Below are 27104 nucleotides of genomic sequence, written 5' to 3' on the forward strand. Positions count from 1 at the left end.
CTCTTAATCACCCAGATATGGCGGCAAGTAAAATAGTTAGTTAAACGACACCAGGCCTCTAACTCAGGGATTCATACAATCTCGAGTAAGTGTGTTGCCAGCATGATTTTTGAGTAACTTTTCAACTAATGTGATAAAATTCAATATTCATATGAATATTACCACTGTTTTATCATGGCAGGTTTACCATTGTTTTAGGCACTTTTAATGAATATTACCATATCCATTGCATTACCATACCCAAGACTACCATTGTCCTAGGAGCTGTCCTACCCCATGAGCATTCACAAGACTGTGTATAATGTTTTCTGTAACTATTATTTATTTTTATGATAATTAACGTTTGAAGCGAATAGACTGGGCATAAGTGAAACTAAAAACTAAGGTAACCGAACAAATCTGTTTGGCTACACAGGGTGAGGCAGATCACTCGTCCGCGATGTATAACGTCTGAACCGAGAAACCTACTTTTTTCGTTTTAACGAAAAACCCCATATTCCGACCCCAAAGAATTCTAGAAAATAATTTTTAACACTAAAAAATACTCTAAATCTTAATTTGGGTTAGGGGGTTGTTTTTTTTTTTAAAGATTAACATACAATTTGGAAAAGGAGTTTTAAATTTATTTAGTTTTTGTATATAGGGTGATCTAAAATTTCAAAGCTGTATGGTTACACAATGTCTTTTACTGTTACTTCGTTAAAAATGATAGCAAAACAATCTTTTATCTAACGTTGCCAAATAAGTACTCTTTCTAAAATTATGTTACAGCTGTCACTTTTCAGCACACTTCCCTTTTTATTTAAATAGTTCAAATTTAATATATTTGTCACGTAATCATTAAAAAATTCAAATAGCAAGGTATTAACATCAATCATAGCTCTCTTGCAAATTAAAATATTTGTATTAACAAGTTTGACTTTATCTCGGATGGTTGAGAAATGGCGCCAGAAATACAACTTTCGAGACGTTTTGTTGCATTTAGTACACCGTTGTTTTTTCCTACCTTTGGTTTAGTGCATTCAAAATTGACTACTACTTGTTTTAAAGCACTTGCCATATAGGCACTGTATACTACAAGTGTGAATCCCTATCAAATTTCACGTTGATTACAATGATTACGATTTATCTATTAGTGACCTGGGATAGATTAGTTTCATAATGATTTATTTTGGTTTCATAAACCAAATAGGAATTCCAGTTATGCCAAAATATATCTTGACCATGGCGTCATTGTGACGTTATGAAAGGTGGTGTGCTAATGCCTCGTATTCCTATATGAATATAGCCATGATTTTCGTTATGACAATGAGCCATGCCATTATCATTACGTTGAGTTTAAATGTTACGTACAATAAAGTTTTATATTGATTAAAGGGGTTCGGTAAATGAATACAGGTATATGAAAAAAGTGAACCCAATCGACCTTTTAAAAAATTGCGGCTGCTTGAAGTTCTGTTATTTTTAGCACTACAGTCCGTATACCAGGCGTTCCAAATTTTATGCAAATTGAAAGGGCTCTTGAAAACTATAAGATATGCAGCAAAGATAAAATTGACACAGTTATGTATAATAAGATAAACAACAAATCCATTTAGTTAACATAATTGTTGGTTGCATAGTTCACTCTATGCGTTCAAAACACTGTTTTAGCCAAATTTTTCAAACTGTCATAGCTTTCTTATTGGTATCTATAAATGAACACATTTTACATGCATTTGGAAATATTTACGGTGTTTTAAATACAACGATATTGATAATATGCATGCAATTTCTTATATATTTAAAATATTATAATACATTTCTTCAATTCCAACAAGCAGGAAGTGTAGGGTTTGAGTCAACTCTTTTAACGCAACGACTCATTTGTTTTAATTAAAAGAAAGTACATTATTTAATGATTTAAAAATAGCATAATTATTATACTCTTTTTTTGTTTCTATTTATTAATCCTAATAATGTTATAAATGTTAAGGTGCCTTTGTATGTTTGTTTTTCTTTATCGCGCAAACTACTCAACTGACTATATTAAAATTATATATGAACATTTTTGCGGTTCCTGGGATTAATATAGGTCTATGATTATTTCTAAAATACATCCGGCTACGACCCACTAGTCTTTAAACTAGCGAAAATTCCCATCTTGGTCTCTAAAGTTGTGTAATATTAATTTAACGGGCCTGTCAAATGTAATCATGTGTTCTGTGTGAACATAGTTTATTAATTTAAATTTGTTTACATTTATAGTAAGTAACGTTTCTAATCTTGTTCGCTGTTTCAGATTTTAGCGATTAGGTAAGAAAAATCACCAACAATAAAGCAAGTAAAAATAGGCTTCTCAGAGCCGTGTATGTATATATATATATTCTTGATCGGGAGAGAGACAAAAACAACTTTGGAACAAGGAATACTAAGGCTGAAGTAAATTAAAATGACCGTAAATATACACTTGTTAACAGATTTTCTTAATCGTGTTAAGAAGGCAAACCAATCGTACTAACGATTGGTCAAAGCTTACACAGGCGTTAGATTACATCATTCACTCGCACCGTATTCATCACTTTAAAATATCTACTTGCGAAATTGATAGTTAATCAGTGTAACAGTTTCAGTCTACCGTTGGTTTACATTTATTAGGTAGTGTTAAATGTAATGTTCAATCAATTTTATAAATCGGATAGAGAGTAAATAAAACCTATGTTACTCAATAAGAATAATGTATTTACACGCTCAGTTTGCCGTGCAGGGCAATAAATATTACTTTTCCATATTCCCAGAAACATTCAATATGACTGAAGATTTTTCTGTTTGCTTATGATATCATGACTGGAATATACGAGTATTACATGAATGGATATACATTTTTGACAATAGCTTAATACATTCACTGTTAAATCCAGAAATCCAGATATTGCTCTCACAAATATTACGGTATGAAGAGTATCCCAGTGTTGCACGAAAAGAGAATGTTATAACGCTATCACAATGTCATAACTCGCTGCATGTGTATAGGATTTATCGTTAAATATCGATGGTTTGACAATATTTTAATAATCTATTTATGTTTCGGAATCAGAATATGTCAGTTAATAGATTTGTCATGAGAAGTAAATTTAGTTTAAGCTCTTTATAATACAAAAACAATTTAAAATGTTTCGGTTTGATATACCTGTACTCAGAGAGTTTTGGTTGAAGACTTATCACATGCTTGGGTAGATGTATGGTCAACGCCTGAGCCTAGTTGGTTCTTTAAAAACTAATTGTTATAGATCGAGTATCTTTTAATGAATGAAAAAATAATTACAACATGAACAACCAATTGTGGGGTGTATATTTGATTCAATAATAGTGATCGGCGCAGGCTTCGAGTGGGAAGATTATCCGCTTAAAATAATTTATCCGCGAGACTGATACAGTTGAGAAGGGTTAGTTGGTTTGTTTCGACGAGATAGATGCAGTTAAGGAAGGGTTAGTTGAGACTATGTGAGATAGACACAGTTAAGGAAGGGTTAGTTAAAACTATGTAAGACAGATACAGTTGAGGATAAGTTAGTTGAGACCATGTGAGACAGATACAGTTGAATAACGGTTAGTTGAGAATGTGTGAGACAGGTACAGTTGAGGAAGGGTTAGTTGAGACTGTGTGAGATAGGTACAGTTGAGGAAGGGTTAGTTGATTTGTTCCCACGAGACACATACAGTTGAAGAAGGGTTAGTTGAGACTGTGTAAGACAGATACAGTTGAGGATAAGTTAGTTGAGACCATGTGAGACAGATACAGTTGAATAACGGTTAGTTGAGAATGTGTGAGACAGGTACAGTTGATGAAGGGTTAGTTGAGACTGTGTGAGATAGGTACAGTTGAGGAAGGGTTAGTTGATTTGTTCCCACGAGACACATACAGTTGAAGAAGGGTTAGTTGAGACTGTGTGAGACAGATACAGTTGAGGATAAGTTAGTTGAGACCATGTGAGACAGATACAGTTGAATAACGGTTAGTTGAGAATGTGTGAGACAGGTACAGTTGATGAAGGGTTAGTTGAAACTGTGTGAGATAGGTACAGTTGAGGAACGGTTAGTTGATTTGTTCCCGCGAGACAAATACAGTTATGGAAGAGTTCGCCCGAGATATATATATTGTTGGCCAAGATTTACTAATCGTACAACCGTGAAACCCAGTTTCTGAAGTGTAAATTCTCTAGAACCCCTGTTAGTAAGATAACGGTGAAATACAGTTCCTAAGGTTTACGGGACAAGGTTCGTGCAGTTTCTTCAATATTGTCAAATGAGGTGGAAGTTATAAGCACCTGAATGGGCATTGCGATACGGAATAAAAGAAAGAGATGTAGCCCTAGTGTTGTGAGTTCGTCATCATGTTGGTGTCTCACACAGGACAGGCTATTTGTAAAGAAATAGTCTTTCCCGTTTAATGTCCTTAATGAGTGAAAACTTTATTCAGTCAAAATTCGTTGTAAATTGATAAATCGAATGAAATGACACTAATCACAGTTGAGTAAGCCGCGCCAGACATTTTATTCGCACTCGGGTTGTGTTGGTGAACATCAGCTGCTGCAAACATCTTAAATACATTTCAATATATAAAACACGCTCACTGTACCTTGATGACTCATACTCGTATGTTGTTCTTCTGGCGGACAAAAACTAGAATATTGAAGTTGCAAGTCTTTATACACATTTTAGTAATATACTTTATTACTTTCCTACAGTCATTCACCTCTAAATTCATATCTGTGCTACCTTATTCACCCGTTACATTGACATCACGTTCCTCCTTTATTCACATTACAATAAAAATACGAATATATGCGCAGGTATATCGATTCCTTGAAGTCGATGATAAAAATGTCGATAGTGGTAATTGCCATCATTGACTAGACTACACCATTCTATTACTCATAGACAGGTCGTTCTAAAGAACGGCAAATATTTTTGAGCTATTTTGAGCTGTTCTCATACACTGTTAATGCATTTATCTCATAATGTTAAAACTTTAAATATACTGATTTTGGTCCATTAAGTTGTCCTGTTCGATCACTATATTTATCAACTAACATGACTATGTTCAAGAAAGACCTATATGGGGTTCTCTTCTAAAAATATTTCTTATATAAAATGATAACAGGATTTAGGACATAGTCATCGTTATATGCAAGAAAAATAGAATGATATAGTTCGAGTATTGGAATCTGTTCTCTTCTTCAGGGGTACAAATCTTAAGACATATAAAAGGTTTAACATTGACTAGAAACTAATCAACGCATGGTGATGGACAAAAGAGTGAAAGTTGACAAAGAACGTTACCTGGTGAGTTTACTGTCGCACATTGATTAGTTTCCAGATGTTGTGTACGCTTAACCTTATGCCTTAGGGTTTTTGACCCCTGAAGACGGGGAAAATTCCAATACTCCAAATGTAGCGCTTTATTTTCATAATGTATAAAGAATGCCAATGTCCGAAATTCAGCAAAATGTAAAGGCAATTAAATGTTACTAAGTTAAACCAAACGGTTTAAAATCATCATAAATAATCTGTATTTGTATGCGAAAGGTGTATGTATGTAATTAGAACAATAAGAAAATATATGATAAAACACTCATACATTCTATGGCTAACAGAATATATGAGAGTATTCCAAATTATTTGGATGTAACTGGTCTTCATATCATCTATTGAAAGAATTAATTTGAAATACGTTTATAAACGAATAACTTTATTCCACAGCTTCGAGGCCCTGAGCCTGTCGGTGCGGTGTCACAGCAGCTCGGCGGTCAGTGGCGGGCAGAAGTATCAGGTGTCCTTGATGGTCATCCACCCGAGGTTCAGCTTCAACACGATGTTGCACGACGTGGCGCTGCTGCTGCTGTGGCGCGATGACATACTGAGACCCATTAGATATGTGACGCTGGCTCGATACCCGCTTCCCGAGAACACCACGGCACTTCTCACCGGCTGGGGGTCCACTTCGGTGGGTATGGTTTAAAAATCCCATAAGAGTTGTAATAGTAAAAGCTCAAGGCATAAATCTTAAAGTTATCTGATTGATGTGCCTAGAGAAAAGAAAAAAAATGTTCTGGAATGCATATACGAGTAACAATTCCCAAGCATTAATATATAAACAGTGACTTTGTTCTCGGGCGATTTTCAAGTTCTATTATACTCGTTTAAAAATCCCATAAATTTTTCGATAACGAAGAACTGGTGAAAGAAAAACTAAATGAAATGTAAACTTGGTACGTATTGATCTTATAAATAATTCGACTAAGTCCATTGACCTGCTTGAAAAACCATTCGTTCCAATTTGGTGGCTGTTCAATCTTAAAACACACAATTCCAATATTTATGGACCTAGAACTATTGTGTTTCTATTAGTTTAGTTGGAATCCTGTATTTAAAAAATAAATTATAATAAAATAATATTCAGTAGTACCAAAATATTTCTCCTTAATATTGATTTATTATTCACACACGCACACACACACACACACACACACACACACACACACACACACACACACACACACACACACACACACACACACACACACACACACACACACACACACACACACACACACACACACACACACACACACACACACACACACACACACACACGTAATATATTTTTGTAGAACATTACAAATATTAGTTTTCCTACAGTTGCAACTTACAATGGGAATGATCGATTTTGCCTCACTAGGTAAATTTAAGAACTTTCTGTTTGTGTTGTTGTGTATCTGTTACAAAAATTCAAAAGAACAGAAACAGCGAAAAACTACAGCATCTAATCACTTGCCTTGGAGCAACTGTTTATGTTGTGTTTCATTTTCTTATTTCTTAGTAGCCTAAATTAATAATAACCTGACCAATTTTTAAAGGCGATCAATAACAATTAAATTTTACCACGAACGATCTGGTTTGATTTCGATTTATAAGGACCTCATTAGGTATGTTTAGATACTGGTTTGAATATAACAATTGAAGACAACAGTCGCTGGTCTTGACGAAACTTTGTCTGCAGTCTTCAACTTTCGTATTTATCTAATAACCTAAATTCTGTTAAGGAATGTAAATCAATAATGTGGAAAGGTATGCACTAGAATGGTGTAAACTGTTGTGAGTTTGAATCATTGTCGTGGTAATTCGTTGACTGGTTACATTCATTAGATTGTCAATGCTGCCTTTTCATACTCACCCTGATCATATCTCTAAATGGAACGGATACAAAAGTATAATTCTGGTAATCAACGCTAAAAGTGAGACAGTTGTGGTTGTTATCACTGTTATCAGCTGGGACGTCACTGGGGACCGTCGCTCGTGCTACCATCTAATGGACAGGCTTTCTGCCTAATCACATACAACTGCTCGTCATCTGCCCACTCTGATTTTACTGATCGATCTTATCAATCACGACCTGACTGTGTAAGAAAAGCTTTTGTTGTAAATTTAGACCAGTATCAAGTACCTATCGTAAAAAAACGAGTAGGATATGTATGAAATTAAAATCAAGTTATATCTTATTATTTATGATATTTCACCTTGCATAAATCTGGAATTTTTTATTTTTAAACGAAATAAGTGTCTGTGATCAATAAGCACTACAATCATTGTTGTGTCCATATTCTATGACTGGAAGTGGCACTCACCAGTCGTTTCAAGAGACATGCCTACGCGTTTGAGGTAGGATATCGGATACCATTGCCTATCACCTTCCTCTGTCACTGCATTGAGTGGAGGGATTCTAGTGACAATATACCCTTTGACCATTGGAATATTCTCTATTATACCTGTATGACTGACAGCTAAATGAATGGCTGTTTGTTACATCCTTCAATTTTGTCAATGAACAAACAATATCCATTGATAGCGTTGTTTATGTTTGCACTTTTGGATTTGGTATCTGTATTATTTGGTACATGCTCCCGTCAGGTACAGTTTGGTGGTAATATTTGCTTGTCACAGTATTACCAAATCAGATACATGATCACAACTAACACTGATGGGAAATTAAAACAAGTTATAACAGATTTTGCTGAAGATTCACGCTACATTTCAAGTGTATAGTTCAATGCATTCCTCAGAGATCCTACGGGAGATTTGCAGTCAGGCATGAAAACGGACAAACGGGCCGAAGGAATTTTTCTGATTCTTTAAGAAATAACAAAATACGCAAATGTTTAAGTTTGTTGCTTAATTTGATTATAATATATTCTGTGAAACAATCTGGATGTTCGCATTAAGTCCAATGCCCCATCATCGTAGTTAATCCTGCTGATATAGAAATGAAGCTTCGTACTCATTGCTATGTCTATAGCTCATTACATTGTCGACACGTTTAGATACAACATAAAATAAAATACAAACACGCTTACGGCTTATATTATAACTGGCCGGCCTGACGAAGAGTGACTTACCGTTCATACTATGGGATGTTTTCCTAACTTTTCGTAATGTTTCAAGAACAATTTAACTTGGTTTATAACTTGGTAATGTATGTTACATACTTTGAACATGTATTTAATGCGAGGTAAACATTTTATATCATTACCTACTTGGTAGTTCATCTACCTGACCCCTTTATTGGTTCAAAATTATCTAACGTTCCATATCTATCCATGTTATTATTTATTTTTTTTATATTTGCTAACGGCTCCATGATAGGAACATATATATTTTTATGCACTATGCAATTACATAGAGCATTATATTCCTTTTTAATTTGTATCAATAGACAGTTATTGGTGGAATCTCACAAATAATAAAATTGTCATAAAAATAAACAATCTTGCTAATTTTTATTTATGAAAGAATAATGTAAGTGTAAAAGTGTAAGGAAGTAGGGAAATATGCAGATTATGATGAATTCAGTGAATAGATTCGAAACTTTGAGCGAAGAGTGTCTACTTTATTGATAAGGGTTTAATAACAGTATCTTCCAACTTTCTAACGGAGTAAATGTTTCGGTACTACTGTAATATGTTAACATTCAACCATGGTTTGAGACATATGTATACTTTATTAGTAAACATTGATAAGGGTTTAATAACAGTATCTTCCAACTTTCTAACGGAGTAAATGTTTCGGTACTACTGTAATATGTTAACATTCAACCATGGTTTGAAACATGTGTATACTTTATTAGTAAACATTGATAAGGGTTTAATAACAGTATCTTCCAACTTTCTAACGGAGTAAATGTTTCGGTACTACTGTAATATGTTAACATTCAACCATGGTTTGAGACATATGTATACTTTATTAGTAAACATTGATAAGGGTTTAATAACAGTATCTTCCAACTTTCTAACGGAGTAAATATTTCGGTACTACTGTAATATGTTAACATTCAACCATGGTTTGAGACATATGTATACTTTATTAGTAAACATTGATAAGCGTTTAATATCAGTACCTTCAAAATTGGTCACAGAATAACTGTTTCAATACTACAATAACATGTTCAATAATAATTTTCAATATTAATTCAGTAATATTATTTAACAGTACATTTTAATAAGAAGAAAGGAAACTGTTTCCATTTGATTCCCTTTTTGTAACATCCAAGCCCACAGTTATTAAACAGATCACCGATCATAGGTGATAAAATGGGGTTTCTAGTTAAATTCTTTTTTAGTTTTAACATATTGGTTTACTGTTTTACATTAATAAACTGTTTTTCTGTTGAGGGACGTCCGTCAGTTAATTATAATATAACTTAAAAGGGCACGTTAGAAGTCTCACTGGAACAGCTATTCATGACGCGATACAAAAGCATCTAGTGCAACACTAGCGAACTCTGTTGTTAGGTTATGATAGAATATAGGACATATCATTAATGTATAAAAACATATTTTGTCAACTGGTATCTGTTTTATTGTTTGCTTTAGAAATAGAAGACATAAGTTTGGGAATGCAAAAGAAATTAAACTAAGAACAACTCAAAGTAAAGTAAACTAGAGAAAACGTTGCACGTCAAAATTAATAAAACTTAAATTGTAGGTTTGTTTTGAGAATACTTAGGTGACCTAAGTATGAATTTATGTACTTGTTGATATAGGTAGCAATGTTGTGAAATGCGCTTTTATAGAATTTAAGTTAATTTATTTACTATAAATATAAAACTTTTTGTAAAACGAGAAAACCTATCTGTGTGTCTAATAATAGGAAATTGTATATATACATACACTTTTATAAATTATATAGATCGTAAACAAGTTTGCTATCTTGGAGTTCAGACATGGTTTTAACCCTTTTTAGAAAAAGCGGGCTATTCATAGTTACAAATTTCGTTGACCAAGAAGACTATACGGACTATATGTACGCCGTATAGTGTATTTATGAAACGTTTGTTCCATATTTTCAACTTCATTTTCTACAGAAATAGTAGTCACTTCAAAAGTATAAATCAGATTAGATTACAAAACTTTCGTCGTCATACAACGGAACCATTTTTAAACATTCTATAAAGCTGTGATTAATGTAACCGTGATCACTAGGAAACCAACAAAACTGGGAGGTGATAATAGATCTGTCAACATAAAGCTTCAGATTCTTGTTTCATCCTCTAAGTGATTTTATTTGTTGACTCTGAATATCTGTAGTTAATAGACATTTGCATAGTTACAGAAAGAACAATTCTTATTTTTACCACCAAATTACACACAGATAGTCTTATTGGGGGCCATAAAATACAATCGCCCCACTCCGTATACTCTTATCAGCAGTATCTGGCATATTAAAAAGTGTGCCTGATGTGTTTGGTATGTCCAGAATAGGACCAAGATGAGCGACATTCTACAGGAGGTCTGGGAGCGGACACTGCCACTGTCGTTCTGCCAGGAAGTCTACAATCAGAGCTTCCGTATCTCTTACAGCCAGTTCTGCTCCCGAGCCATCAACGCGTACGGACCTTGCTGGGTATGTCGATAAAATTGTCTTATTGAAATGAATGCATACGCACTTTCAATAAAAATAAGAAGTACAAAAACGTAAAGATGCAATACTGTCGAACTGTGTCTATGATCTAACAAAATATATGTATCAAAGAACAATAACTTGGTGTTTGTAATTTAATGTTGCTTTTAAAATGAGATATCACGATATTTTAGTATAAAGTGTAATTATTTTAACATAATGTTTTAGGGCGATACAGGAGATCTCCTGATGGTCAATAATACGTTGTATGGGCTCCTGTCCTGGAACGGAGGTTGTTTCTTCAAGGCTGCTCCTTCCATCTTCACGCAGATATCCTCAGTCCGCCATTGGATTTTTCAAGTCATGAAGAATTATCATCCTCGTCAAAACTCCCCTAATAATGTAACACTCCCGACGACTTCCGACTGAGTCGGCTAGTTTTTTTTCCTGCATGTGTTTCAAGAAAATAAATATTGTCAGTACTCTGTTTGTCAGTAAAATGTTTTCTTATTTGTGGCACAGCAAAAAGCAATTTAATTAACCCTCAAGAGAATAATGCAAAGTACCTAAAGTTAGTTAATTGGCTGAGCTTGGAGATCACTGGAGATGTTAGAAAAATATCATTTCTGTATGTCTGTCTATCTGCATGATATATTGAAAATGAAATGAAGGAAAGACTTGACATATGTCGTAACTTGAAATTTCCACTTCCATATGAGCACACCACAGTTAGATGATGGTGCATGTCATTCCATGGGATTGTTGTATAGTGCCCATGATGATAAACGCCGTATAGATATAATTCTGTTGATTTAAAAAAAAATTCATTTCTATTGAAAAAATGATCAACCAGACAATTTTCAAAATATTTAGTTTTTTCAAGAAATGAAAATTGTAATAAATTGGGAGATTGTTATAAAGAAGAAAAATTTTAGTATGTGGTAAAATTTAAGAAACATGTGCGCTCAGTAATTATATAGCTCTCTCTTTGGCAACAGCTTCAACCAGCTTGCTTTCTTATAACATATTTAATATTCTGTACAATAGAATTGTATGTAATACATGCCAATTCGTGTATTTAAACTTTCATAATAAAACATTCCGTGGAAAGAAAAATACCTCTCATACCTCATATTATCAAGTTAAGTGACATACATACACATACTTAGTCAAGGCACACAATCTTACAGGCAACTTAAAAATACAATTTTTGAGATAGAATATAAACTTTTAATAAAAAAACTAAGCTATTCGGCCTTTCAATTAAATAAAAATGTAACAGAAAGCCTTACCTTCGAATTGTCAACTACAGATTTAAATGAGCTTAGAACTACTATTAATTGATCTGATTACATTAAATTGGTCCATTAATAACAAGACTTTTAAATCTCACATTTTCTGATTTTCGAATGACGCTTCATCAGTTAGTTCAGAAAAACTAGACTTTGCAATTGAGTTTTTAGAAAATATCATGAAGCTAATTTACTAGTATTTAAGTAAAGCATTCTTATGCAGGGAAGAAATGTTCTCCTACAAGCGTAGAACATAATGTTAACTCATCAACCAACTAGCACAGATAAAAGGACTCGTTTAGAACTTTCCGTGAGTGTTACACTATATTCTGTTATTAACTAATGATGAGCTTCATTTAAGTTTATATCACATCCAAAACAAAAGTTTAATTTGTTGTTCCTGTTTCTGACATCCGTATAGATAGATAATATTGTAGTTCTCAGCTGCAGCTACTCCAATATCTATATAGAGTTATATAAAGGGTTACTTTATTAGTGGAAAGGATAAAGAAGAAAGAAAGAAGTTTTGGTATTAAAAAAATGATAATAATTCCTCTCACTTACCTCAGTAGGTAATTACCTTTCAGCTGTAAGTAAATCTTTTTTACTTAGTGCAAAGTTGGAATATGTATCGAGCATTGAATACATCGGCCAATTAAGGCACTTTACCGAATTGAAACGTCCTTTCGTATGAAATAATAATACCCAACAACATATGGTACATTATGTCATTTTTTATGATAAAATAACCACCTAGCATTCCATATCATTAGAATAAAAACCGAGAAACAGTTTTTTTTAAAATAAAACTAATAAATTTTGAAACAATAAAGTAATATACATATTTAAAAATTTAGTTGAAAACCCGTCAGAAATTAAAATTTTGTTTAAAGATACTTTCTTATTTTATATTTTGAAGTATATATATATATATTAAATTCATAGATGAATTGTATTGTATTAATACATTCCCATTAAAAGATTAAGTACATTCTCCTCCACTTTATGAACAGTTTTCCTCGAACCGTTGTTTGAATAGAGAAAATAGCAATAAAGTTAAGGGGCATTTTACTCGTATATTGACTTGCAATTTAAATGAACCAGACCTGCCCACAGACAACAACACAAGTTGAAGAAGACCCCGTCGCGGGTGCTTAATTATGCGGGAAGGACGAATGCACGACCTGTTCGTTCACCTCGCCAGCCTGTCCGTATCGCCCGCCACATCTAGTTAATAGTCAATAGTCAAGTGTGCTTTATTCATGAACATTAAAAACAGAATTTGCGTCAAAATTGAATTAAAAAAAAATAAATATTTACAACATAAGAATTGTGTTGTCTTCTACGAAATGTGCAATAGTCTTCTAGTAGTCTCAATTCAAAAAATTAATTTAAAGAGTAGGGATGATCTAGAAGCCAGTTCTTAAGAAGACTACGAATCTGCTGTTTCTTGGACATTTTCAGGTTGGGAGGAAGAGTGTTCCACATCTTGGCTGCTGCGTAGCTGGGTTTCTTCTCCATCATAGTACGATGGTGTGTATAGGGAGGCAATAGTTAGTCGAGTGTCTTGTATTGTAATTATGGAACTGAGCTGCGTTCTTCATGGAATCAGGTGATTTCAGGTGTAGGTATGAAATGACTTCCAAGATATACAGGTTAACCACGGTTAGAATTTTCAGATCTCTGAAACTTCTTCTGCAGGTTTTCTGGGCTGGAGATCTCCAAGTATTCTTATTGCACGCTTTAGTAATAGAAGTACTCGCTCTAGATTACGTCCCGTAGTGGCTCCCCAAACCGCAATACCATAGCGCAAATGGAACTCTAACAGGCTGTGGTAGGCGATCTTAGCTGTTTCAGTATCACATATACCTTCACCCTTCTAATTACAAAGAGACTTTAGCTTATCTTGTTACAAAGGGCATTGATGTGAGGATTCCAGCTGAGGCCTTCGTCATTAAATAACCCCAAGTAGTTTGAAGTGTTAGCTATCTCAAGGTCAGGTAGTCTCCCAATGTCCTCTCGCTGCTTCCCAAGGACTAGTTTGGTTTTGGTCTCATTTACAATAATTTTTATGACAGTACTGTACTGCCATATTAAGTGCAGTGTTAGAGGCCACTTCGAGTTGTTCTGAGTTCCTATTACCTAATAGTAAGACAGTATAATCAGCATACATTAGTGACTCACTGTATTCTTGTAGATATCTAGGGAAGTCGTTAGTGAATAAAATAAAGAGGATTGGGCCCAGTACGGATCCTTAAAGGACTCCCCGAGTAATAATTTTATGGTCAGATTCAATTTGTTGTATGAGTCCTTGTCTGTTATGTTTTAACTCAACTAATTATGTTCTCCCTAACAGATAGCTGTGAAACCATTTGTAGCTAGTTCCTCGAATGCCATTGTGGTTAGCTTGGCCATAAGATGTTCGTGGCTAAGACCAGTCAAATGCCTTGCTGCAATCTGTACCGTATATGCAAATAGTTACAATAATACATTGTTAAATAAAAAAAAATGGAAAATTGAACCAAATATTTTTATATGTAATATGCTTAGTTTAATAAAAAAAAATAAATAAAACCTAAGATTGGTATAATGTTAAAATAAGGCATCCCTGAAATAGCTTGAATTGGACAAGTTCAGTTTCTGTACATTTAAAACAATAGTACTCCATTGTAAGAAACTGAATTTTTTGATTGGTTCAGAAGGTCTAAAACTTGCTAACCAATAGGAAACCTAGTTGGTTACTTGTCTTGTAATGTTAGAACAAAGCTACTGGAGAGCTCTGCTCATTATCTTGTGTAGTTTAGCCTTGTAGGCACATAGTTAGTAGTCCGGATTGAAAGAAGACCCCAGTTTACGGGTATGTACATTTTATAAGAACTTTGAAACCAATCAACAAATTGTTTTAATTTAAATAAAAATTCATACATATCTTTATTGTGTAAAAAAAATTTTAAATATCAATAAAATTTCACTAAAATGTTTTAAATAACTAAGAAGTAAATTGTTTTAACAAAGTAATATAAAATCTAAACTACATTACAATTCTAATCAGATTTGTAATTTGTTTCTTATTAGGGTTTTCGGTGAACCGGGACAAGAAACCAAATAAAAGGTGGTAAGTGATTTAGTTTAATATATTAAGAAGAAGTATTTTATTTTTGTTGGATACAACAATTCAAGCTATAGTCAGGAATATAAAATGGTTTAACTATTGAAAATTTATAATGAAATGTGCTCTTTACTAAAATTATATTAAGAAATGCAAAAATGTACAAAACATCAAATTAATTGTCAATTGAAGATTGTGCAACAAGATAAATAAAAAAAAAATTTTAACATTACAAGACTACAATTTCATTTGGCAGAACACAAACTCCATTTAAATATTATTATTTATGATACAAACCAAAATAATCTGGTTATAATTATTTGTCATGGAGTATCTCCACCAGAGGATACAGTGCATAACTAATAATATACATATTTATTAGAGCAACCATGTTACAAATAAATTGCGCCAATCTGCTAGTAAAAAAATTTATTAAGTAAATTATATAAAAAAGAACATGGAGTTAGTTGTGTATCTGCAAAGTAAAGTGTAAAAGTTTGGAAAAGTGAACAGTTTAATTAGTTTTCATTGATTACAGTACTTGTAAAGTTTTAAAATGGCACTCAAAGTTGATCTTCTCACCAAAGAAGAACTAGTTTATGAATTAATGTTAAGGAATGTAAATACAGATAAGACAGATAAAGTAACAGATTTGAGAAAAAAGGCTAAGAAGTGTGATAAAATTAAATGTCCAGCCGAAACTTTTTAAACCTACAAAATAAACTTAAAATTTGCTGAGGGAATTTGAAATAATAAAAGTGAAAGTATCAAGCATTGAGAGTTCAGTGGAAGAAATATTAATAAGTAAAATCAACTATTGACATTGTTAGGTTCGAACAAAAATTAAATCATTTAAATTAGAATAAAAAAATTTGCTAAAAATTTAAATTGGATAGTACTAAAGAGGAAGAGTTACATAAATATATGGAAAAACTAGGTTTAGCTGAAACAAAATTTTAAAACCCTCGAAGTTGACAGTAAGCTAAAAGAAGATATAGTTAGAAGGTTAAGTGAGACAAATATGGAGGAAGAAGACTTAAGTGATGTGTTTGAAAATAAACTAACTTTCAGTGCAAGTAAAAGTAGTGATAAAACCCCAATAGCTGGCTTAACTTATAGAAAGAGGAGGAGAGTGTGGTAATGATGAAGTTACTAATACATCAATATTTTTCAAAACTTCCTAACCCGGTTGAGAAACACTTAAAAAACTTTAAAATTACGAATGGTTTAAATATTAGTGAATTACTTGAGTTCATAAAAAACTTATTAAAATTAAAGAACGAAAACACATTTATTGGATACAGAAGTTATAGAACTGTGCTTGGGTTATGTGACCGGACCTCTACTTTCCAAAATAATGGAGTGTAAATCGGACAAAAAAGACATTCAGGAGTTACATAGTGAATTGTTACATTATTTTTGTACCACTGGGCTTAAAAGAAAATTTAAAAAGGGAACTGGTAACTAGACAACAAAAAACCAGGGGAACCCCTTTCTGTGTATATAACTGAGGTTAGGGAAAAACTCAAATATTTTAAATTGCAACTACAGTGAGGAAGAACTAGTGGAAATTATTAAGCTTGGAATAAATCAGGACGATAGAGCTAGGTTAGTATTCATGAAGAATCCAAAAACTTTTGAGGACCTTGATAGGTTATGTATACAAGCTCAAAATGTGGCATATGCAGATCACCAAAGAAGAAATGTGAATGTTAAAAACTTTAATGTTAAGCCAAAAAATTTGTCAGTAATATTCAGGAAGTTAAGAAATGCTTTAATTGTAATCGTGTAGGTCATATTGCAAAAAATTGTTACAGACCTAGAAATAATCTAAGAAATTTTGAACAAAAAAACTTGAATCAAGGGAGAGGTTTTACAACCCCTCGGGAAGCCTCTCCCAAATAAACAGTAAACTTGTAAATAGTAAATGGATGTATAACAGTAATAAATTTAGTACTTTGAAAAACAGTATGTATAAAAAGCGAGGTTATGTGCATTTATTTATAGATAAAGCCAGAGATGAAAGAAAACAATTTAAAAAGCAAATGTATAAAGTAAAAAGGAAGTTAAACAATGAAAATAGTAAAAAACTGGTTTAAGTATCAAAATAAAAGTTGTACTTTACCTAGTGTAGAAGTTGAATTTTAGTAAAAATTTAAAAGAAAATGTCCTTATTGACACAGGGAGTAGCATTAATTTAATTAACGAGACCATGCTAAATATGTTAGTTAAGGAAAAACTTGTAAAAAAGGTGTATCCCTTCTGACAGGGAATGTTTAACTGCTACAAAATGATAAAATTGAGCTTATTGGTAGTTGCATTGTTAAAATTAAAATTAGAAAGTTTAGTTGGTATGTTAAATTTATGATTGGGAAAAATGTTGCTTGGAATATGATATTAGGAGCAAACTTTATGAGAGATGTTGGATTAGTTATAGATTTGAACAACGATGAATGTTATTTTAAATTTAATAAAAAGTGTAAATATTGGCCTTGTTAACAACATTAATGTTATGAGTAATAATGTAAATGAAAATATCCAGATTGGTTGTTTTAAGGCTAGAAATGAAATTTGTAAGCTAGTCAATGCCTACCCTAATGTATTTACCGCTGAAATAGGGGAAGCAATAGACTTTGAGTATGAAATCAAACTTAAAGATAAAGAGCCTGTAAAACATTAGACCTTACCCATTAAGCCCTCCAAAAATGAAAAATTATGAAGGAAATCATAGATGACTTATTTAAGACAAAATATTATTAGACCTAGTTTATCGAGCTACTCTAGTCCTACCTTTTTAGTTGGTAAACCAAACAGTGATAAATTTCGCATGGTCATAAATTACTCTAAGTTGAACTCAAAGCTCGAAAAGGTTAACTATCCTATTGGTGATTTACATCAAAGTTATCATTACTTGGAAGGAGCTTGTTATTTTACAGTTTTGGATCTATGTAATTCCTTTTATCAAATAAAGATTAAAGAAAATTGTAAACACTTAACAGCTTTCTCTACTCCATTTTCGAGCTACGAGTGGAATAGGGTACCTTACGGCCTGCATTGTGGTTCTGGCTTATTAAGCTCATATCTTGATAGAGTCCTTCATGGTATAAAATTTCAGTATTGTATGAATTTTGTAGATGACCTAATAGTATTTTCTAAAAGTTTGGAAGAGCACATTATTCATTTAAAAGACGTCATTAAAAGATTAAGTGATCACAATCTAACAGTCAATCCCAGTAAAGTGAAGTTTGCCTATAAGGAAGTGAGCTTTTTTAGGCCATAAAATAAGTAAAAATCAAATAAAAATAGACCCTGAAAGAACAGTTTGCAATTAGGGAATTTGAACCTCCAAAGAATGTTAAACAAGTCAGTCGATTTATAGGAATGGTATCATATTTTTCTAAATACATAAAAGATTATGCTAAAATAGCTAGTCCATTAAATGAACTCAGAAAAAAGAAAGTAAAATTTAATTGGACAGTTGAGTGTAATGACAGTTTTGTGAAGCTAAAATCATGTATAAGTAACCCCCCAGTGCTCAGGATAGCTGATTTTTAATAAACCATTTATACTTATGTGTGACGCAAGCGAGATTGGTTTAGGAAGTACCTTACTTCAGGAATTTAATGGAGATAGGTTACCAATAGCTTACTATTCAAAAGAAATTCACAGACGCAGAGAAATGTATGTCAGTATATGAGAAGGAAGCACTCTCTGTCATTTTAAGCATGGAAAAGTTTCATTCTTACCTAGAAATTCAGCCTTTTTTATTAATTACTGACAACAGCGCACTTTCTTGGGTATTAGGTCATTTTAGAAAGCTTGGTAGGTTAGGTAGGTGGGTAGAAAGAATATTAAGCTTGCCATTTAGAGTACAGCATGTGAAAGGAAGTGACAACAAGGTGGCTGATTGTTTATCAAGGATGCATGAAATTGTTCTAGATGAAGCTAATAATAAGAATAAAATTAGTTACAGATAATAGTAATAAGAAAAATAAGCAATACAAGAAACATAGATGTGTAAAATAAGAAGGTAGTTAAAGATGACAAAATTGATGTTATTCAAATTAAATGTTATAAAAGATTTTCCCATTAGCGTTCACTAAAATTGTACAACACCAGAAAAATGATGTAGAAATTCAAGATATTGTTAAAAGTATAGAGAGAAAAGAAAATAGTAATAAGTTTTATTTAAATAAAGGTGTACTTATGTTTAGAATAAGTGATAGAAATAAGGGTAAAATTTATTTGCCAAAATGTTTGATTGAAATGATTTTAATTATTATCACTCAAGTGTTCTTGGAGGTCATCCAGGTATAAAAAGAACCATTGCAAAAGTCACAGAACATTTTTACTACAGGCCCAAACTTAGTTAATGAAATTAAGAATAAAATTAAGAACTGTGCTTTATGTAAAATGTCTAAGCCTGCTCAACGTATATACGAGGGCCAATTAATCGCTACTCATGCCAAACAAGCCTTGGAAAGAATATATAATTGATATATTTGGTAGCTTAGTTAGAACTAAAGATGGTTATAATAATATTTTAATTGTGGTTGATGATATGACAAGATACTGTTGGTTAATACCTTTAAGAAATTGTAAGAGTAATATCTGTCATAAGAAAATTAGAGGAAATTGTTTTTAAATAATTTTTTCAACTTGTCAAGTAACTTGTGTCAGATAATGGCAGTTGTTTTAAAAGTGAAGAGTTTAAGCAGTTTTGTTTTAAGTATGGTATTGAACAACATAAGTTAGTTCCTTTACAAACCATCAGGGAATAGATCTGAGAGATACCTTAGAAATTTAAAAAGCATGTTACAAGCATTTTATCATGATAAGCAAGATATGTGGAACAAAGATTTAAATTATTTACAAATGAGTTTGAACACAGCTTTAAATGAAAGTATATAAATAGTACTCCATTTAAGCTTATGTTTTAATCATAGTCCTAACCATGCTTTTAAGTAATTTATGGCGAATAAATGACCTGATTAGACAATAAGGTAACACCTCAAGAAAATTAGTATAAAAATTAAAAATGCAATAAAGAATGTAAAGAATCTGTAGAACACAATAGAGGAAGAGTGAGATATTCAGAGGAAAAGGTCAAAACACCCATTTAAATTAGGATCAAAGGTATTTTTAAAAAACTCATTTTCTCAGTAATAAAGCAAATAAGTTTTTCAAAATAAGCTTGGTTTAAGGTACACTGGCATTTACTCTGTAATATATTTCTTAAATCCTGTTGTTGTACTTATTCAAAAAATTGGTGAAACCACATATTGTGAAAAGAGCACATATTAGTCAGTTAAAACCAGCATAGAATATTGTAGATTGCTGAATTTAGTTAAGTGTTAACTTAAATAGTTAAGTTGTAAAATATACTGCATAAAATAATTATTGTAAATACAAGGCATTAAACAGTTGTAAATGTAAATACTTGAAGTTAATAGAAATTCATTAATACTGAATTTAATATGTTAAAGTGTATTAAATATGTTTGACTCACTGGATGTAAAATAAATTCAAAATTTGGAAAATCTACACTTGAAAGCTTTCCTTGTAACCGAAAACACTAACACTGACGAGACAAAAACAAGATGCGCCGCGACTACACACTGAACTTTTACGTAATTTTGAATCACGGTATCACGAAACAAAACTTTTTGATACGGACTACTTCCACGGAACGCACTCAACTGAACTGAAAGCTTTCAGGATATTTTCTAGTTTTGGTAAGGTTTTAACCTGCTTAAAAATAAATCCAGTAATTCAAACAAAATGTACATAATAGACTAAGATAAAAGTACACTTACAAAACGATAAGAAATTAATTAGAAAGACATCATTGCAGGAAATCATTAGAATGATAATGATGTAATGACATTGTAATGCCATTAGGTTATTTTATAATGATGATAACAGACTATCTATAAACATCATTGAAATAACGTGGCAATAGATAAGGTTGACAGTGATTAATGACTCACTGCTGTGGTGCTGTGGAGCTGAGTTGTATCTGCAGTTCAAACCTCTGTTGCTGCACGGCGGCGGTTCCGGTAGTGGCACGGACATTGTTGTCATTGTTGACTGTTGTCGCGCGCCCTGGCCCGGCCCGCACCTCAGCCGCATGTGGCTGGTTCCTACTCTCACTAGCCCCTAACATTACTGGTACCGGGCCCGTACCTCAGTGTCATGGGACAGGTAGAAGGAATGATGAATTGATCTTTTAATGAATTTAATAAAATAAAGTTTTTAGTTTATATATCTTCAAATAGATTAAGATATAAAAGGGATTAATTTACTTTAAGAAATTAAGCCTGAAGATAGGAATTAGTTGAATTTTGAGTTTTTATGTGTAAAACAAATATGTATTTGAAAAATGACATGTTGGCAAGTTTGAATATTTTGGAAAATTTTCCTTTTTTTTTTGAGGGAGAGATTTTGTACCGTATATGCAAATAGTTACAATAATACATTGTTAAATAAAAAAAAATGGAAAATTGAACCAAATATTTTTATATGTAATTATGCTTAGTTTAATAAAAAAAAAATAAAATAAAACCTAAGATTGGTATAATGTTAAAATAAGGCATCCCTGAAATAGCTTGAATTGGACAAGTTCAGTTCTGTACATTTAAAACAATAGTACTCCATTGTAAGAAACTGAATTTTTTTGATTGGTTCAGAGGTCTAAAAACTTGCTAACCAATAGGAAACCTAGTTGGTTACTTGTCTTGTAATGTTAGAACAAAGCTACTGGAGAGCTCTGATCATTATCTTGTGTAGTTTAGGCCTTGTAGGCACATAGTTAGTAGTCCGGATTGAAAGAAGACCCCAGTTTACGGGTATGTACATTTTATAAGAACTTTGAAACCAATCAACAAATTGTTTTAATTTAAATAAAAATTCATACATATCTTTATTGTGTAAAAAAAAATTTTAAATATCAATAAAAATTTCACTAAAATGTTTTAAATAACTAAGAAGTAAATTGTTTTTAACAAAGTAATAAAATCTAAACTACATTACAATTCTAATCAGATTTGCAATTTGTTTCTTATTAGGGTTTTCGGTGAACCGGACAAGAAACCAAATAAAAGGTGTAAGTGATTTAGTTTTAATATATTAAGAAGAAGTATTTTATTTTTGTTGGATACAACAATTCAAGCTATAGTCAGGAATATAAAATGGTTTAACTATTGAAAATTTATAATGAAATGTGCTCTTACTAAAATTATATTAAGAAATGCAAAAAATGTACAAAACATCAAATTAATTGTCAATTGAAGATTGTGCAACAAGATAAATAAAAAAAAAATTTTTAACATTACAAGACTACAATTTCATTTGGCAGAACACAAAACTCCATTTAAATATTATTATTTATGATACAAACCAAATAATCTGGTTATAATTATTTGTCATGGAGTATCTCCACCAGAGGATACAGTGCATAACTAATAATATACATATTTATTAGAGCAACCATGTTACAAATCTAGCAATAATGCGGTGGCAGTATTACCTTCCTCTAATTGGTCAATAAAGAAATCTACCAAGCTAATCAGTGCAGTGGTTGTAGACTTGCCTGCCAAGAACCCATGTTGCTGAGTTGGAAGAAGTTTGTTAGAAATTACATGGTCTATGAGTCTAAGTTAATGTTATTTTTTCTATGATCTTAGAAAATGTCGGTATCAGAGAGATTGGTCAATAATTTTATGGTTGAGTGGGTGGGCCCTGATTGAACTTTGGGTAAACCTTTGCCAACTTTAAGGCAGTTGGAAAGGTTCCTGAAATATAGGATTTGTTTATTATATCTACTAGAGAGTTAATCAGTTCTTCATTACAGGTTTTCAGTAATTTGACAGAGATTCCATCGTATCCTAAAGATGTCTTTGGTTTTAAGCCATTTACAACCTTGGATACTTCTAGACTGTTTGTCGGATGGAGGATGAGTGTAGGAACGTTAGGTCTGTCCATAGGTATTACCATCGACTGATTGATAACCTGTCCATTTCTTTTTTTGGGCTGTTCTTTTGACTTTCTTTCAGAGTTTATAACTCTCAAGAGTGCTTTAGTCTTATTGTCAGCTTCAGATATAATGTATTTTGTAGCTTGCTGTCTCAATTGTCGTAATCTTACATCGTATTCTTTTTTATTTGTGATGCATTTCTTTTATGCTCTTCTCTACCTGAGGTATTGTATTAATTTTGAGCCTTAACTAGCATTTCTTTTAGGTGAATTGTCAAGGGGTCATTTAGTACTGGTTTATTTCGTCTCTGAGTCATTCTCGATCTGATCAAAGGACAGGTGTCATTGAGTGCGTAAGTTAGCGTTTGAAGAAACTTGCTATAGGTGTAATTTACCTCAATGAAACTGTACACTTCTGCCCAGTCATGCTGGCCAAGTCGTGATTTCAGTCTTAGGAGGTTTCTAATATTCATACGTCTGCGTTCCGTGGTTTTAGATGTTCGAGGTGGTACACAATTCCTCTTTATTGTGCATAGCTGGCCTGTGTGGTCCGAAATCCAAGTATTTATTATCTGAACATGTAGGTCTTCTGGCTGAAGGTTTGTGCACACACAATCTATAGAGGTTCTGGAAGTTGGTGTAATTCTAGTAGGTGGAAGGTCAAGTCTCACCATATTATGACTTTTTAGGATGTCTTGCATATGACTGTAGTCGTTCTTTTCATCCAGACAGTCTGTGTTTATGTCACCCATGAGGATGGTGTCATGTGTCCCTGTTTGTATTATTTCTAGGGTCTGTGCTATGACTTCAAGGCTTTGAGCCACATTGCCTTGATTTCTATATACTCCTATAATGTAGGTGTCAGTTTTTGCTTGTTTAATTCTTATTACCGCTACTTCACACCCAAGTTAAATACATAGCTCATAAACACTGATTGCTTCAATGTGACTCTGAAGTGCTTCTTTTGCATATACGGCTACACTTCCTTTTAGAAAAATATTTCTGCTGTATTCTGTAACTAGGTAATAATTAGTCAGTCTTGTGTTTTTTCAGAACTCCTTTCCTTTGACCATGTTCAGTTACGATTAGTATATCAGGGTTTGTAGTGTCGAGGAGTGCATTCATTTGCTCGATTTTGTTAGAAATCCTATCGGTGTTCTGATGCAGTATGGAAAGCATTTTATGACTGAATGTATTGCTGTGGGCTTGAATACTATTGTTCTGTAACGCTTTTGTTCTGTAAATACTATTGTTAGCTGGCGCACCAGGTTAACATTAACATTAACATTGAGCCTGATTCCATACTTACTTCTCAAACGCTTCTACACCTTGTAACAAAATAAATTTATTTAATACAATCTGTTTTTTTATTACAATGAATTGGTCACAAGTAAGCTAGTTTAATTAAAAAGCTACACGCTATTGGTGTGCTAAAAGGCAACACACACACACACACACACACACACACACACACACACACACACACACACACACACACACACACACACACACACACACACACACACACACCACACACACACACACACACACACACACACACACACACACACACACACACACACACACACACACACACACACACACACACACACGCACGCACACACACACACACACACACGCACACACACGCACACACACACACACACACACACACACACACACACACACACACACACACACACAGTCATATAACATGATTCATGTATTAATGACAAATTGTATTATCTAAATTTTGTCATAGATGGCAGCAGTAGTGAGTTAAAACCTATCTGGATTGTACTTAATAAACAAAAGTGAATTGTGAATGTGTTGAATTTGGTTTCCTCAGACATTGTTGACGGTTTTTTCAGACACTACGGATTCGAGCTCAAGTGATGAGCGAGAATTCTTTTTATCACCATATCTAAGCACTATAGCACAAAATGGACTTGAAAGGAGCATTCAAAGATGAAATTTTACTGACTAGGTTCTATATTTACTTAAATAGCAAAAATAGCTTAAATCGTATAACATTAACCCACACTCCAGAACTACAAATTAAACCGAGTGGTTACTTAGTGTAACTCAAAACCGGAAAAAAATACTCTAGATATAAGAGGTGTATACAAATATAATGACTGTGCAAAATATTACGTTGGCCAAACAGGTCGTTCAATTAGAAAAATAATAAAAACCCGAACCCTCGAATTAATCCAAAAATCCAGCTCTGCATGTTACACGAAGATCACAGCAATGGTGAATTCAAGGTAACTGAAATATGTAATAAGGGAATTATATTAGAAACCTACGAAGAATTACAAATACATAGGCTCTTAAACAAGAGAGATTTGCCTCGTAAATGATAAACTTAAATACAGTTTCCATTTTATCTTCAAAATAATAATAAATTATAAAGTGAAATGGGAATGTTGAATTCCGATAACACCTCATAGGTCTCTCAGACCTAATCCAAGGCCAAGAACACAAGTTTAAATTGTCGACACCACGTCGTATCAGTGCACTCGAGTTGGTTATCACGAGGGGCTGTCAAGGAGTGAACGTGTTCGTCAGACAATTATTTATTTATTCATACATACGGCAATCGCCATTTTACAAAAATGTTTACAAAATGGTATTCGAAATATTAAAACCACTTGTTTCTAAATATGTGATTATACGTGATGCGTGGTTTATTGTTTTGTGTTACCGATATTGTTAATCAAAGTTCAGCTGAATTTAATAGTTAATCACTATGTGATTATGGCGCAACGCAGCGTCGAAAACTGGTTGTTGGTTTTACCAAAAAACATAACTGAAGACGAAAGGCAATTCAAAACTTGTCATATCATGTCATATTAGTTCCGGGACGAAACCCCAGAGTGTGTAAAATGTAATAATAGTCAGGAGCCGAGATCCAATTTGAATTTAGAAACATACAGTTTGTTTTTGGGTGAAACCATAGAGTGATTTCCTTAAGAGGTTAGCGGCGGCTAACAATAAATACCATATCGACCATACGGTATTTGGTGGATATTGAAGTGAGAGTATTGAAAATATTAGAAATTGGTACAAATGTCTATAAATCATATTTTATAGACACACTTCTAACTGATAAACACCTTCATAATACTTTTATCGAAGTTAGCCAACGAGATAGATCGTCTGGAAGTCCGTTTTAAACCAAATAGTCGATCCTCATATGGTTGTCTAACACTGGTTTAAATTTAATTGACATAGCTGACGTTGGTATTAATTGATTCAATCTAAAAAAGTATCTACAAAAATTATCATTATACATTATTATCCCTTTCGATACTTCCAATTTCAATCTCAGAGGACATTCTTATATCGACTTAAAAAAGGCTATGAGCTTTTACTCGCACAATACAAATTGACTATCGGCTCCTGAATTATATAGTCCATGCTATATTGAACACATTCATGGAAACGTCTAATGAGCTACTTGATCTAAAATATCTTGGCTGAGTTTCGGATCGTCATTTAATTTTGTTTTTTGTGAATATATGAAACAAGTTAAAATTAAACTTAAAAGGCAGAAAGTATGATTCATTGTAAATCTGTAGTAATATTTTCCTCAATAATCGTCAGGAAAAGGACACAGATGACTGATTTTTGTATATTTAGAAGTAGTATAAACTTACGCTTGGCTAGCAACAGAGCCTCCGTTGACCTAGTTTCAGTTACATGATCCTTTGATGTTGTTCAGGGATGTATATTGTTCTCAGAATGTATTGAATATGCCTGTTCTCATCATTTGAGTATCTACGCAATAC

General features: G+C 32.8%; 1 protein-coding gene across 2 annotated transcripts in view; it reads left to right on the forward strand.

Moving 5' to 3' along the window:
* Positions 1–11456, forward strand: part of LOC124368608 (trypsin-7-like) — a 39848-nt gene extending 28392 nt beyond the window's left edge. The window contains exons 4-6 of one of the 2 annotated variants that reach the window (XM_046825851.1): positions 5743–5986; positions 10792–10938; positions 11164–11456. In XM_046825851.1, the coding sequence (XP_046681807.1) occupies positions 5743–5986; positions 10792–10938; positions 11164–11364 (592 nt within the window). In that variant the 3' untranslated portion in view covers positions 11365–11456. The remainder of the gene's footprint in view (positions 1–5742; positions 5987–10791; positions 10939–11163) is intronic. The other variant, XM_046825856.1, reaches the window with a different exon arrangement.
* Positions 11457–27104: the final 15648 nt, after the last annotated feature.

The sequence above is a fragment of the Homalodisca vitripennis genome, chromosome 1, assembly GCF_021130785.1.
Source record: "Homalodisca vitripennis isolate AUS2020 chromosome 1, UT_GWSS_2.1, whole genome shotgun sequence".
NCBI lineage: Eukaryota > Metazoa > Arthropoda > Insecta > Hemiptera > Cicadellidae > Homalodisca > Homalodisca vitripennis.